The sequence below is a fragment of the Pristis pectinata genome, chromosome 6 (assembly GCF_009764475.1).
Source record: "Pristis pectinata isolate sPriPec2 chromosome 6, sPriPec2.1.pri, whole genome shotgun sequence".
Classification (NCBI taxonomy): domain Eukaryota; kingdom Metazoa; phylum Chordata; class Chondrichthyes; order Rhinopristiformes; family Pristidae; genus Pristis; species Pristis pectinata.
Window position 1 is genome coordinate 77,134,483 of NC_067410.1, and position 14,215 is coordinate 77,148,697.

At 37.3% G+C, this 14,215-nt stretch overlaps 1 protein-coding gene across 3 annotated transcripts in view; it reads right to left on the bottom strand.

The window, feature by feature from the left end:
• The window catches only part of ift80 (intraflagellar transport 80 homolog (Chlamydomonas)), a 166,881-nt gene that overhangs the window by 18,280 nt on the left and 134,386 nt on the right, over nt 1-14,215 (bottom strand). For 2 of the 3 annotated variants that reach the window (XM_052017969.1, XM_052017970.1), the window contains exons 15-17: nt 11,937-12,084; nt 11,440-11,611; nt 3,501-3,518 (exon numbers count right to left, since the gene is read on the bottom strand). In XM_052017969.1, the coding sequence (XP_051873929.1) occupies nt 3,501-3,518; nt 11,440-11,611; nt 11,937-12,084 (338 nt within the window). The remainder of the gene's footprint in view (nt 1-3,500; nt 3,519-11,439; nt 11,612-11,936; nt 12,085-14,215) is intronic. The other variant, XM_052017971.1, reaches the window with a different exon arrangement.

The window sequence follows — 14,215 nt, forward strand, 5'->3', positions numbered from 1 at the left end:
AAAGAGGCGATGAGAAATATTTTTTTCACCCAGTGATTGGGAAGGGTCTGGAACTCACTACCTGAAACATGGTAGAGGCACAAATGTTCATCACATTTAGAAACTGCTTAGATGTGGAATTAAAGAACTGTAGGACTGTTGTATGGTGCTGTAATCTAGTGCTGTAAAACTGGGATTAGGCTGCAAATTCTGTTTTGACTAACATGGAGACAATGGACCTATGTCATAAATTTTCTATGATTCCATAACTGACAGAATTGAACAGCTGGCCATTTTCTACTAATTGATTCAATAGTCAAAATTTAAACCTTGATTACTGCACAGCAGCCTCTGCATGCATCAATTACAGCCACATTCAATGCGAATGGGCCTCCTTTTAAAAATAAGTATTGTATCAGTGACTTTAAAATCCATCGCTATTACTTACTGTAAAGACTGATAAGCAAGTAAACAACATTTCGGCTTCTTTTTTTGGTGTTATCTAATGTCATCAGAAGGCTTAGGAAAGCAATAGAACATAGAACAGTACAGCACAGGAACAGGCCCTTCGGCCCACAATGTTGTGCCAAACCAATTACACTGGTTATAAAATGCTCAACCAAACTAATCCCTTCTACCTACACAATGTCCATATCCTACAATTTCCCTAACATTCATGTGCCTATCTAAGAGCTTCTTGAACAAAAAAAACTTTTTCTTCCTTATCCCTGAAGTCAAATGCTCAGTGATACAAAAGAGATCATAAACAGTTGGAAGAAAGCTTACACAGTATGATTATTTTGTTGTCGATCAGCATACAATTGTGCAATGCCATCTCACTTCCATTTTACAATTTTAGCATGCTAGCATCACTACTTTACCAACATGTACCATAACCTATACAAGAAGGAACCAAACAAAATATAGCCTGAATTTTACAGTCAGAAGTAAGCTCTGTGGCTTGCCAGTCTCATACCAAAAAGAATACAGAGTTATCTTCTCTGCGGGAACCATGTGCAAGGTCTTGTGTAGAAAAAGGGCCTTCCATGCCATAATGGGATCACATGGAGCAGATAAAACAACAAAAAGGAGACACTAACTTTGATGGCCAGCTAAGCCATGCCCTTTGATTTTGCCTGAGCTTCCAAAGAATGTCCCATCCTGAATGAGACATGTTGAAGTATTCAAAAACAAAAAAAAGTTTTTAACACTCAAAAAAAGTTTAAACACCCTAACAGACTTCCCAACATTTTTATACATCTTTCAACATTTTAAAATATCTAAATTTATAATTCATTAGAAAGATTAATAAGAGTATTTTAAAATAAAAAAAATCTAAAAATCTTTTTAAAGTAACTTAATTGAATTCTTACAACTGTTCTCTTCCATTGAAACCAAGAAAAGACCATTTGTGTTCCCTCTGACTTGCTGTATTATTGAGTGGTGAGTGCAAAACATAAATAATGGGTATTTTATCCCACTCCCACATTGAACCCCAATGAAAAGTTAATTGCCCAGCAATGAACTGCTGGCAGCAGCTTACACGTACAGAAGTGCTGTTGCTTTTACTTACTTTCAGGTAATATTCGCAAATGGTGATAGTTTCACCACAAAATCTGGGCCTATATGTTACAAATGGAGATCACATATTTGATTATAAATAATCACAATTATTGATCATATTTGTGCTCAGCTAGGGATCCAAGCTGTGTAATAGTTGGGGTGTTACAACTGGCTTCAGATTTCTTTAACTAGGGATGGAAAAAACATTCAGTCAAAAACAGCTGAGAATTATCAAGCAGTTCCTGCTAAGAAGAATGCTTTTGAGAATGTAGGTTAAAAGAAAAAGTTCACTCAGCTATGAAACTATATGCACCACTGAATACCTAGCCTCACATATAGACAATGAACATTTACACAAGACATTGTAAGTCTGCTAGTAGCCATGCAATAAAGACAATGGGATGAACTAAGTCTTGAGCAGATGTGTAATATGAATACCAACAAATCCTTGGCCTGTTTTATTTCTGAATGTTTCTCACTGAGTCAATTATAAAAAAGCAAAAGGTGGGTTGAAAATTTACTTCTGCTTGATTTGTGCCACCATGCAAGACCATTTGCACCCAGATTATTTTCAGGAGAGGGAAGAATACATAATATTAAAACGCTGGAATTATTTCAGACTGCCTACACCTTTGCCCTTATTCTGGAATAACCGATAATACCGTTAAATTTGCAATAAACAACTTCTTCGTCCCATCACAGGATCTAAGTTGTTAGCAGCAGAATACAGAACAAAAGTGTTATAAATTATGTATGTAAATATGAAGCACTATATACATTATAAAATATATAGATATTTGGGAGTGACTTTAAGGCTGTAAAACTAATGTTACGATTCAGATGACTGCCTAAGCATACTTTCATGGTTTACAGTTTCACATGAACTGCTAAATTAGATTACTGCCTTGTAATCATTTCCAGGCAGCATGCATGGTGATCACGATCAACTTTCATTCCAGACTAATATCTTTAAGGAATCATGTAAACACTAATATTGGTGAATATTTCAGTTTGTCGAAAACTTTCCCCTTTGTACAAAAATTAATTTTTTTTGATGTGTGAAATTATAAATTTATACCAGGAAGAGTAAACATGTGGGCATTAAAGCATAAACTTCAATAATAAAAATTCTGTGGAATTATCTCAAATATTCCCCATACATTTTTAAAACAATGCCCAGTTTCTGATATTTTAATAGTTAAAGACATGACTTAAATGGACAACAGAGCCATCTGTTGAAGTGGATACTGAAATGTGTTGAAATACGCATAAATTATCTACTCCTTTCTCAGCATGTTAAAATGTTGAGTTGCATTTCATTTTTGGTCAACGGCACAAAACCGGTGCAACAATATAAGCTGTCTGTTGTCCTTGCCTCCCAATTATCGGTTCTATTGAAATAAGTGGAACTAAACAGTGGGAGGGAAATACAAAAGGCATCTTATTTAGCACTCATGACTAAAGACAAATTTCTACCATTATTTCTTTGTGAGATCTTATTTGTGGTTCAACGGAGAATGCAGTTATGGAGAGAGCATCAACTAATATTGCTTGAATTGAATTAATATTTGTATTGCCCTTCCAAATAATTATTGTTCAGAACGTAGCTTTGATGCCTATGAGGAAAAGAGAGCCAAAAACAAAATAATTCATAAAGGTCTGGCAATTTATTTTTTAATTACATGCAAACATACATATTTTTCCATATATAAAAATGCTGTTTGGGTTTGTAGTGTCAGGTTCCAGCAAAGGAGTATTTTTATAATCTAAAAATCATGATGTAAATCTTCTAAAATTCTGCTTATTTTTAGAATCCTGAAATATAAATTCTTCTAAAATGCTGCTAAGGTGTAAATGAAAGGAAATCAAAGAAGTGAGAATAATACATTTAACCACTGAGTCATGAAATAATATGAGACAAAGCAAAGAAATTGTACTTTCAGACATAGCAAACTCACCTCATCAGGTGTTGTTGTCTAAATGGCAGAAAGAAAAGCAAAATTTAAAGAAGTAGTTTAATGGAAGTAAATTGCAACAATGGTTAACAAATCATATACGCAAAGTTCCAAGATGAAAGTTCTCTGAAACAATGTAAATCAGCGAAAAGTTTTACACACTATTTTAACTCATGCAGCACATAAAGCAGCTAGATAAGGGATAGCATAATTCCTAGCAATACTGTATTTATCACACTGTTTACCACAGTCCTTCCTTGTACCCCTAAAGTTTTATTTTAACTATACTTTTAATAGCATTGTGTGTGTGTGTGTGTGTAATAACACTGTAACTAATTAAAAAATGACCAGTTCAACGTTTAATATTGAAATTTTTTGTGGTTCCAGTCACTCTTGTAAAGGTCAGACTGGGATCATTATCTGCATTTTTTTTTCGAATGCAGATATTCAAGATCTAATTTTGCTGATGTGCTTTCACAAGGAACAACGTGTTTGTGAATACGCAGTACCCTACAAAGAAAATTGCAAATAGGTAAAACAATGCTCAAGAAATAGATCTTCTGTATTTATGTACACATAATTATAAATAAAGGAAATTGCCATGTTACAAGCTAAATTTTAGTCTTAAACTGAGTGCAGAATTTTCTACACCAGTTATTCTGTAATCTTCTAACAATAATTTGTGACAATTACGGTAACTTTGCACCTGTAGAAATGGATATTATTCTTGCAATTACAATATCAATCTCGAAGATAAGAAAGGGGCTTCCAGTAATCTTACATGAAATTGAATTAACAGATGCACCGACAAGGTGCATAGGAACACACCTTGTGTGATCAAATTTCCAGTTCTGGACAGACATCACCCTAACTTTGAAATATATATCCACTTTTACACTGATATATCAAAATCCTCTAATTCCCTACAAATAGGACTAAGAGAAACCTTGACCATATTTGTCTGCAGCAGTTCACCACCACCATATCTGGAACAATTACAGTTTGTGATAAAGTCTTGGGTCTGCTAGCAATACAGACACTGCATGAATGAATAAGTTAAAAAAAAAACATTTATATATTAATAATTTCAGAGCTTAAGCACTTGGAGAACTGCAACCAAATAATAAAACCAGTAAAAGGAGTTGCAAAGAAGCATTCCAAATTTTATGCTACATGTTAATTATAATGAATGTGACCCTCACCGTGCTAAACATGTAATGGGCTAATAAATTGAATGACTTCTGATAGATATGACCAGGTAGCACCGCTTAGGCAGCACTTCTTAAAGAGGAGGTGCACAATGGCTGTAGTAGGTCCTGGTAGGCATCTTACATTTAAAACTATCTTGGGGATGGTGCAATATTGGAGCAAGCAATATTGGAGCAATTGGAGCAAGTGAAATAAAAACAGAAAATGTTGGAAACATTCAGCAAGTCAGGCAATGTCAGTGGAGTGAGAAACAGTTGCTAATCTTGACTAATTCTGATGAAAATTTATTACCTGAAATGTTATCTCTGTTCTCTATCCATAATTACTGCTCAACCTGCTGAGTTGTTACAGTATCTTCTGCTTTTTCAAGTGAGTAAGTTAGATGCTTTTTTGGATACTGAAGGTGGAGGAGAGGGAAAGGGAGAAAGATGTTTTGTTTCACAGAGGGCCAAGGGCCTGCCAAATACACACCCAGAGAGCAGTGGGAGCAGATAGCTTTGAAATCAGCTAGTGTCAGGAGTCAAGCTCAGTAACTTTGATTCACGTTGCAATTATCATAATTAAATCTTTATAGAACCAAAGGAAGCCTTCAACCCATTGGGGCCATGTCGGCACCTTGTAGGCTGGTGTTTCAATCCCATTATCCTGCTCTTTCCCAATAGCTCTGCAGTCAAGGAACTTCAATGACTTCACATGCGTGGATAAAGCTAGTGAATGGATCCTCAGCTGCCATATTCCAACAACTGCATGACCAACCTCAGACAGTATTCAATTCACCCCACCTCCATCATTCACCTATACACAGTCTCTACCAAGCTTGATTCCCAGCTAACATCCATACTTGCCTCATACACATTAGCCATACTTTGAACACACTGGCAGTTGCTCAACCACAACTACTACATACTAAACAAATGCACCAACATCCTTCCCTCACTCTTTCAGGAATTGTTTATTTCCAATGCTACACATTTTTCTTCCTTAACATTAATATCAGTGCCATTCCTTTTTATTCTCTGAAGATGGATGTTCATTTAGAACTACATATTTTCTGCCTCCACACTAAGGTTTCAATTACCTTTTCAGTTTCCAATCCACATATTTTAAAATATCTTAGAGCTTTGCCTGATTTTACCTCGCAATAATTTTCAAGCATCCTCTAAATGGCTTCTTGCACTTACACTATAGATACCACTTTAGTACCCAAACAGTACTTGTAGGTACTCAAAGAACAAGCATGACTAATCTAATACTGTTTGTCTTTCTCTCTTTTAGTGACTATGCCCAGTTGTTGTTCTCAACCTGTTCTTTGTCAAATTCTCCCTCTCAGTTCCTTGGTCAACTCCACCTTTCCTCTTTATTCCCCTTGTCATAAAATACTCCCTTTTTCTCTCCCCTCTCTCTTTCTCTATGAAAACTGAAACCTCAGAAACTCTCCCCTCAGAAACTAAAAAAAACCTATACAGTAGAAGGACAGAGATTTGTGAACATCATGATTTAAGCCACTGCTATACCCCAAATTGGGTATAATTGCATTGCTTTGAATCCATCTGTGGTGATTTTTGACGAGGCACAATTTGTAAATCTCAACTGGCTGAGAGTTGATCGTAATGGCACACATACTAAAAGTTGACTGTACCCCTACAGCTATTCCATTGGCCACATGGATTTGCTGATGAGAACACATAATTGCAGTGTAAACTAGGCTTGCATCCTTAATTATGTTGAGTCTGACTGGAGGGAAATACCAAACTGATTGAGCGCATGTGAGTAATAACGTCCTAAAATGCTAAAGTGAGCATTATCAATTATGCCTCTGTTTCAGTGGCTCAATCCTCTTGTCTCTCTTAAAACCCTTTAACCTCTCAACCCCATTTCTTTTTCAACCCTCTGCTTCCAAACCCCATTGCTTTTTCTCTTTTTCAAAATTGTGTCCTTCTCTCTCCCTCTGCACCTTAACCTTCCCATTCTGTCTCTCTCAAATATGTTCTATTTATTTCCAAAACACCAGTTCCTAAAATAATCAGATCTATACGAAGGAGAAAATTATCAAGCTTTCATTCTGTGTTTTTCTCTTTGTCCCACTCCCTATCTTTTACATACGTCTGTAAAATGTACAAAAATACTTACATCTGCATGGATATTTTGTGCCAAAGTTTCCCCTTTGTAACTTCCTATGTCTAAGTTTACAAAGAGTTTTGCCCAGGTAAACTTGTCCTGCTGTAGTTACACAATCTGACTGCTCGCTGGCTTTGTGCCCAGCCTGTGAACATCTTCACAGTTCCTCTGAGGAAAAATTAAGTCTATCTAATCACCAGCTTGTTTTTATCTCTGGGCAAGTTTTGCTGTCAACTTTAAAGGTATATTATTCTCCACATTTACATTTCATGTAATTAATCGTCAAATTTTTTTCAAGATTTTTGAGGATGGTACAACTCTTGTCTTCTCAAATCAAGTTCTGCAAATTCTGTTCTAAGTATCAAAGGTTTGATTACTTTTGTGGTTGTGGCAAGCTGCCTGTACTTGCAAGGAGGTTTAATTGGTAGGAGTCCAATCTACCTTAGATGTTGGTGAGGTCCAGTAGTGTTCCAATAAAAGATGTCCAATCCAAATTGAGTATGGAAAATAAAGTATTTTCTTACTCTGATGCTTCTAAAGGTGAAATCCACCATTTAGAATTTTTTTAGAGAGCAGTGACTCAGTGATGCCAAGTCCATCCATAATAAGAGGGATTGGAATGTTTCTGGTTCAAATTTATTTTAACTATTTACATCATATACTGTATTGCTTTTTTTGGGTGTGTTTTATTTAGAGGTTCCTTATTTGGACTTTTCAAAAGCTGATTTCAACATCCGGTAAAGCAACTCTGGTGCAAGACTGTGGAACAATGGTGCTCCACTTTGCTGACCTATTGGAATTCTGAATTGTAGGGAGGTAGCTTCTGCCACAGCCAGGAAAGCGTTGGTGACTAGTGTTGGTATCTGGAAGCCATTTTAGGAGAGCGCGGCTCATTTTGAATGGTAGTGTTACTTATTTTCTGATGAGACTTGCAGTACTGCTGCAGAAGTGTGGTGAACGACTATATAAAAAATGATTTTTAGGTACTGGGAGAAGCAAATTATTTGGGGAAAGGATGAAAACATTGATTTAACATAGTATTTCAGGCATAGTATTTCAGGTATTTCAATATTGTCAGGCTTGAGAGGCCAAGGGCCTTTTCATGTCTCTCTTATTTTCAGTAAAGGCAATTTTACTCCTCTAGGTTTCTTCAAGGTAGTCACTGAACGTTTCATAGTGAGCAAGGGTGAGACCTTACAAGGTTGGGCCGGGCAAAATTTTTGGATTAGGCTGAGAATTTCCCAAGTGCAGATGATCTGCTGATCTCTCAACAAGCCTCATTGTAATATACTGGGTATTGTGCACAGAATGGAATTCTGATGGAATGGATTCCACTGCAATTTCTAGCTCTCATCAGGCAATTCATCCACATTCCAACATTGTCGCTGACTTGAATTTCAAGGTCTTAATTTTTAATCATTTTTGTTTTGAACTAAACTGGATAAATTAATGGACTTTGTCAAATGCCAAATGCATATTTAGTTTGACTTTTGCTTCATTAGTAATGTCTATATGTGAATCCAAATGTGTAATTTTCTGGTTGTTTTCTCTTGTTGTCTAATTCAGCATCTTTTTGACATTTTACAGGGAGAACTGTTTTCCCTGATAGCTGCACATGCAACCTAGACAAAATGGGCTCCAGGAGGGAGGTATTACCCAAATTACTTGGAAAGCAAATAGTGCTTTTTATCAGATGATGGAAAATATTCTTTGCTACTTGCCAAATCCTTTGGCTAACATCTTTTGCTGGAAAATGTTATACTGATACATGAGATTTGTCAAAGACCAATTGTCCTTGCAACATTAAGCAGAATGTCATTATAAGCAGTTGATGTATTGATGCAGAAAACACATTAATGTATCATTACTGTGATACAAATCTATGTGACTAGTGCATGCCAACTTTTATTGGTGAGGTTGTGTGCACCAGAACTACTTCAATGCATAGTGAACACAATAACCCAGAAAGTAAAACTGGCAATTTCAGCCAGTGAGTATTTAAATCATTTATGAAAGAAAAATGAGCTGTTAAGAGTGCATAAAGAGCCTGTAAATATGGAACAGACAATTTGACCAAGTGGGCAAGAAGATGGAGGATGCAGTATTATGTTGTAAAATGCGTGGTTATTCACTTTGGTAGGAAGAACTGGGAAACAGAATATTTCTCAACTGGAGAGAAACTTGTAAATCTTTGTGCTGCTGACGTGCAGCTATCTTTGAAATACTGAATATGACAGGCAGGAGAAAGCCAGTTTAAAGAACAAGGCAGTGGGCAAACCTTCTGCAAGAGCAAACCAGAGAAGGAATGCCATCTTCCTTCTCAAAACTGATGAGTTTTGTCATCAAGGATGAACAAGTCCAGCATCTCAGCGAATCATCCCAAAGAATCGGTAAACACGTTATGACCCTTTGGATCACTTTAACATGGAATCAATGCTCAAGGTCCCACCCACTGAGAGCCAGCAACAGAAGTGAACCCATCAGGGACATGTAGGCAGTCCAAAACCATTGGAAAGAACACTCTGAAGGCCTCCTCTATCGCAATTCTGTCCTTGAGGTGAGTACCCTGAACTCTATCCCACGGATCAGCCTTGCCACCACTCTTAAATGACAATAGGCGGGAAGGCCACCCAACTCATAAATAATGCGGCCTTGGGAGCTGATGGTATGCCCAAGGAAATTCTAAATCTCAGTGGTGAATAGCTTCGGTCACAAATTCACTGATTTATCACCCACATCTGGGAAGAGTATATTTCATGGGAATATGCTGCAATCACAACCAGCTTCAAGAAAAGAGACAAGTCCAACAGTGGTAGCCACAGTGCTCCCTGCCACAGGGAAAATCATCACCAGGGTCCTCCTCAATTGCTTCCTCCCATTGGCAAACAGCTGCTACCTGAATCACAGTGTGGGTTTAATCAATCCAGAGGCAGAGTGGACATTATCTTCACCATGCAACAAATGTAAGAAAATAGCAGCCACTGTCACAGTGCCTTTTCGACCTCACCTAGGCCTTACCTCCACTATTCCAGAGAGACTGTGGAACTTGTGGAAATGGAACGAATCCCCTACACAAACGAGAATCTATACTGACTACACTCCAAGACAAGGATTCCTAAACCTCAGATGTTGAGCTCTGATTTGAAGATGATGTTTATGTTTGTGCATGCTCAGAGACCAAGCTCCAAGATAGTGTTGATGCTTTCACTGACACATAAAAGTGGATGGGCCTCACACTCAGTAACTGCAAGACAGAGGTTCTCTACCAACCTGTCACTGCTGCATCATACTGCCCTCCAACAATAAAGGCTCGTGATGGGACTCTGGAAAACTTCCTACATCTGGGGAGCCATTGATGTTGAAATTCACCACCATCATCAAACTGCCAGCACAGCCTTTGGTCAGTTGAGGAAAAAGGTATTTGAAGGTCAAGACTCAGACCTGGCACAAAACTGGGCAGCAGTGATTCCTACCCTCCTGTACGCTTCTGATACCTAAATTATTCACAGCACTGGCACTGGAAAAATAACACCATCTCTGCAAAATCCTTCAAATTCACTAGAAGGATTAAGATGAACATTGAATTTTGAGGTGTTGGTGGTTGGTAAAGAGGGAGAGGAAGGGCACTTAAGGAGATTGGAAAGGTTGGGAAAAAATAGCAATGTTACAGGGGGTGCTCATATCAAGGAGAAGGTAGGAATTGGGGGAGTATTGAGTTGGTTCTTTCAATGTGATGAGAGAGGTGGAATCAAGAATGTAACCAAGTAATTTACTTCCCTTGCAGATCTCCCAGTTCAGTGCTGTGTAAATAAGACCATGTTTTCCAAAGAATTCCCAGCTCATGTGTTCCAAGTTCCCTGCAATCATTGCTTGGAAAATGGCATCATCTATCCAGCCTGCACAGATGTCATGTCAGGTTCTCAAGGATGATTGATGTGATGTACTACCCAATCAAATTTCCCTATTGTTATGATGTGACTCAGAAATGGTTGCAACTGTGATCTACTCTGGGTAAAAATGACATTTAGTCACATAGCAGTGAACAAAACAAAGCTTTCAGATTTAATTTCTAGGCATATTCAGCATATTCATACCATATTCAGCAAATAACGATGGAGTTGTTTCAACTACAATGTGGACAGAAAACTGGCAAAATCTAAGTGCTTATTAGGCAGAACACAGAAAGTTAAATCAGGAGTGTTACATAATGGACAGCCAATCCATTGCCATGTCTTCTCACAATGGCTGAAGATAAAAATTGCCATTGTTATCTGAGGAAATTCTTACTTTCACTGGAGCTACACATTTTATAATATATGATAGATTTTGACAATAATACTTCAGGCTATGTGGCCTTAATTGCAAATTATAAATTGTGATTTATAAAGCATAAAAGAAAAAAAACACATTTTTGGGATTGGTTTTTCTCCACATCATTGCCTCTTTAGATGTTTTTTAATTAGTAAACCTTAGATTTCTTTTAATCATTATCTGCATTATGAACCTTCCTTTTAATACATAATATATCTTAAGGAAAACTGAGCTTTTGTTCTTATATACTGCATTGAATAATAGTTTCAAAAAACAACTTACAACTACATCTTTTTGCAAATACCTTGACAAAGCGACAGAGACGAACTGCATCTTCCCACCTTGAGGCACTGACATATTCATGTAGGATGGCAGGGTAGGGTGATATACTTGTGTGTATCATCGAGCCATCAACTCTTCTGATCGTCACTTGGTTTCCCACATAATTCACAATCTGAGGACTTTTACCAAATTCACTGCAATGCAAAATAAATGTTCTGTAGATTTAAATGCCTAAAGAAGTTCGTTCATTTTCCAGTGTTCTTTTCCTTAATACATATCCATTAAAATAATATTGAAAATGTCATGCAAGTAACACCCTAGTGCCTTTAAAGTTCATCTGCTAACATTATCAGACCATTTTCAGACTAAAATTTCTTATTGCAAACAATATTACTTTTAAAAAATCTGTTAGTGAACTTCTGATAATAAGATGGGCATGGATGAATGTAATGATTTAAATCCTTCTTGCAGTCTGTAGAAAAAAAAAGTAGGATAATTATTTGTTGAGGATAGTTCTACCTTGCATCTTTTTCATTAACTGTTTTGGACAGCAGCTCCTTGTCCACATAGACTACGTTTGGATAATACCAAACTACAAAATACATATTCTGCATTCCACATAGTATATTGATCGTGTCATTCCAAGCCATTGAGTGCACCATAGTTCCTGAATTAAAATAAAAATATCATTAGTTAAAATACTTTTTGTTTTCTTTTCACTAACCAATATTTGTTTTAATTATAATATGTTTATCTTGAAGATTCAAGGAACCATGTTAGGATTACAGAGGCAACATGCATACCATTGTTTACTTTTACTTTTCTAAGCTCCAGTATTTTTAGAACTAATAAACAGTAGTATCATTAACTGGTCTGTGACGATTTTTCTCCGAGGTTGCTGGCAGCAGTGTCCAGTAGATTAAATTTCAATTCCTGGAGACTCCAGGATAATTCTGGAGAATTGGCAACTCAAACAATTCATGCAGTATATAAAATATGCAAACTCTCAATCATTTCACGCAAATAGTAAATCAACACAATGCAATACATAACACTCACTCTATGCCAGCAAAATTAAGAATGCCATGATCTTAACTGTCATCAGGTTCTATCAGAGAACAATTCCAATCAGCTTTATCATTAATTTAATTATTAGAAGTTTTTTAAAATTACTTTGATAATTGATTAAGCCATTTTTTAAAGTGATAGAATCATTGAGTAATACAGCATGGAAACAGGCCCTACGGCCTTATTCATGCTGACCAAGTTAGTTCCATTTGCCTGCATTTGGCTCATATCGCTCTAAACCTTTCCTATCCATGTACCTGTCTAAATGTCTTTTAAATGTTGTAATCATACCTGCTTCTACAGCTTCCTCTGGCAGCTCGTTACATATACCCACCACCCTCTGTGTGAAAAAAACTTGCCCCTCATGTTCCTGTTACGTACCAGCAACAACAGAAACACAACGAGCCACGTATAAGTGTTAGAATCTATTTATTAATAACTACCTGTAATAATCAGAGAACTAAAAATGTTAGATATTAAACATTGACCCCAAAATAAACTTGAAGTGTGTGTGTGGCAAGTTCCCAAACCCCAAGTCTAGGAATAGTTCTTAAAATTCAGTTCAGCAAGTCATAAGGTAGAACGATGAGCAAAGACTTCTGAAAACCACAGTAGATTGTAGAGAAAATGTAGAGAGAATGTAGAGAGAATTTACGAAATCCACATGTTCCACAATGGAACCCATACAACACCTCAATCACCGATGATCTCCACTGCTTTGTTCCAAAGTATCTGCCACACCGAGGGCACTGGATTCGTGGCTGCCCACAGATATACCTGCTTTCCAATACAGGTTAACGACAAAGTGGACTCCACTTTTTACTCCAAAAATCCATACATGGATTGTATAGTGACAGTCACAACGATTGACCGTCACCTGTAAACACAGAGACACTGGCCGTCAGCGTTCTCAACTTTCTCTCTCTCTCTCTCTCTGATTTTCTGTGCAACAGCCAGTACGCTCCAGTTATAGTCTTTTTTCTCACTTGCCGAAGTCAGATAACACCACACACACACACTACTACACTACTGTCCAGATGCCTTAAAGGAACATTCACCAAGTAGCAACCTGGCTCGTAACATTCCTTTTCTATCTTTCCCCTTTCACCTTAAACTTATGCTCTACAGTTTTAGATTCCCCTACCCTGGGAAAAAGTGATAATTCACCTTATCTATGCCCCTCATGATTTTATATACCTCTATAAAATCACCCCTCAGCCTCTTACACTCCAGGGAAAAAAGTCCCAGCCTATCCACCTAATAATTCAAGCCCTTCGAGCCTGGTGACAACCTTGTGAATATTTTCTGCACCCTTTACAGCTTAATGACATCCTTCCAGTAGCTGGGTGATCAGAACTGAACACAATACTTTAAGTGTGATCTCACCAAAGACTTGTACAGTTGTAACATGGCATCCCAACTCCTGTACTCAATGCCCTGATTGATGAAGGCAAGCAGTCCAAAAACCTTCTTCACCACCCTCTCCACCTGTGTCTCCACTTTCAGGGAGCTATGCACCTATATCCTTAGGTCTCTCTGTTCTACAACACTCTCCAAGGCCCTACCATTTATTGTCCTGCCCTCCTTTAACTTACCATAGTGCAACACCTTGCACTTGTCCAAGTTAAATTCCATCTGTCATTCCTTAGCCCACTTCCCAAGTTGATCTGGATTCTGCTCTAATCTTAGATATCCCCCTTCACTGTTCACTACACCACCAATTTTGGCAT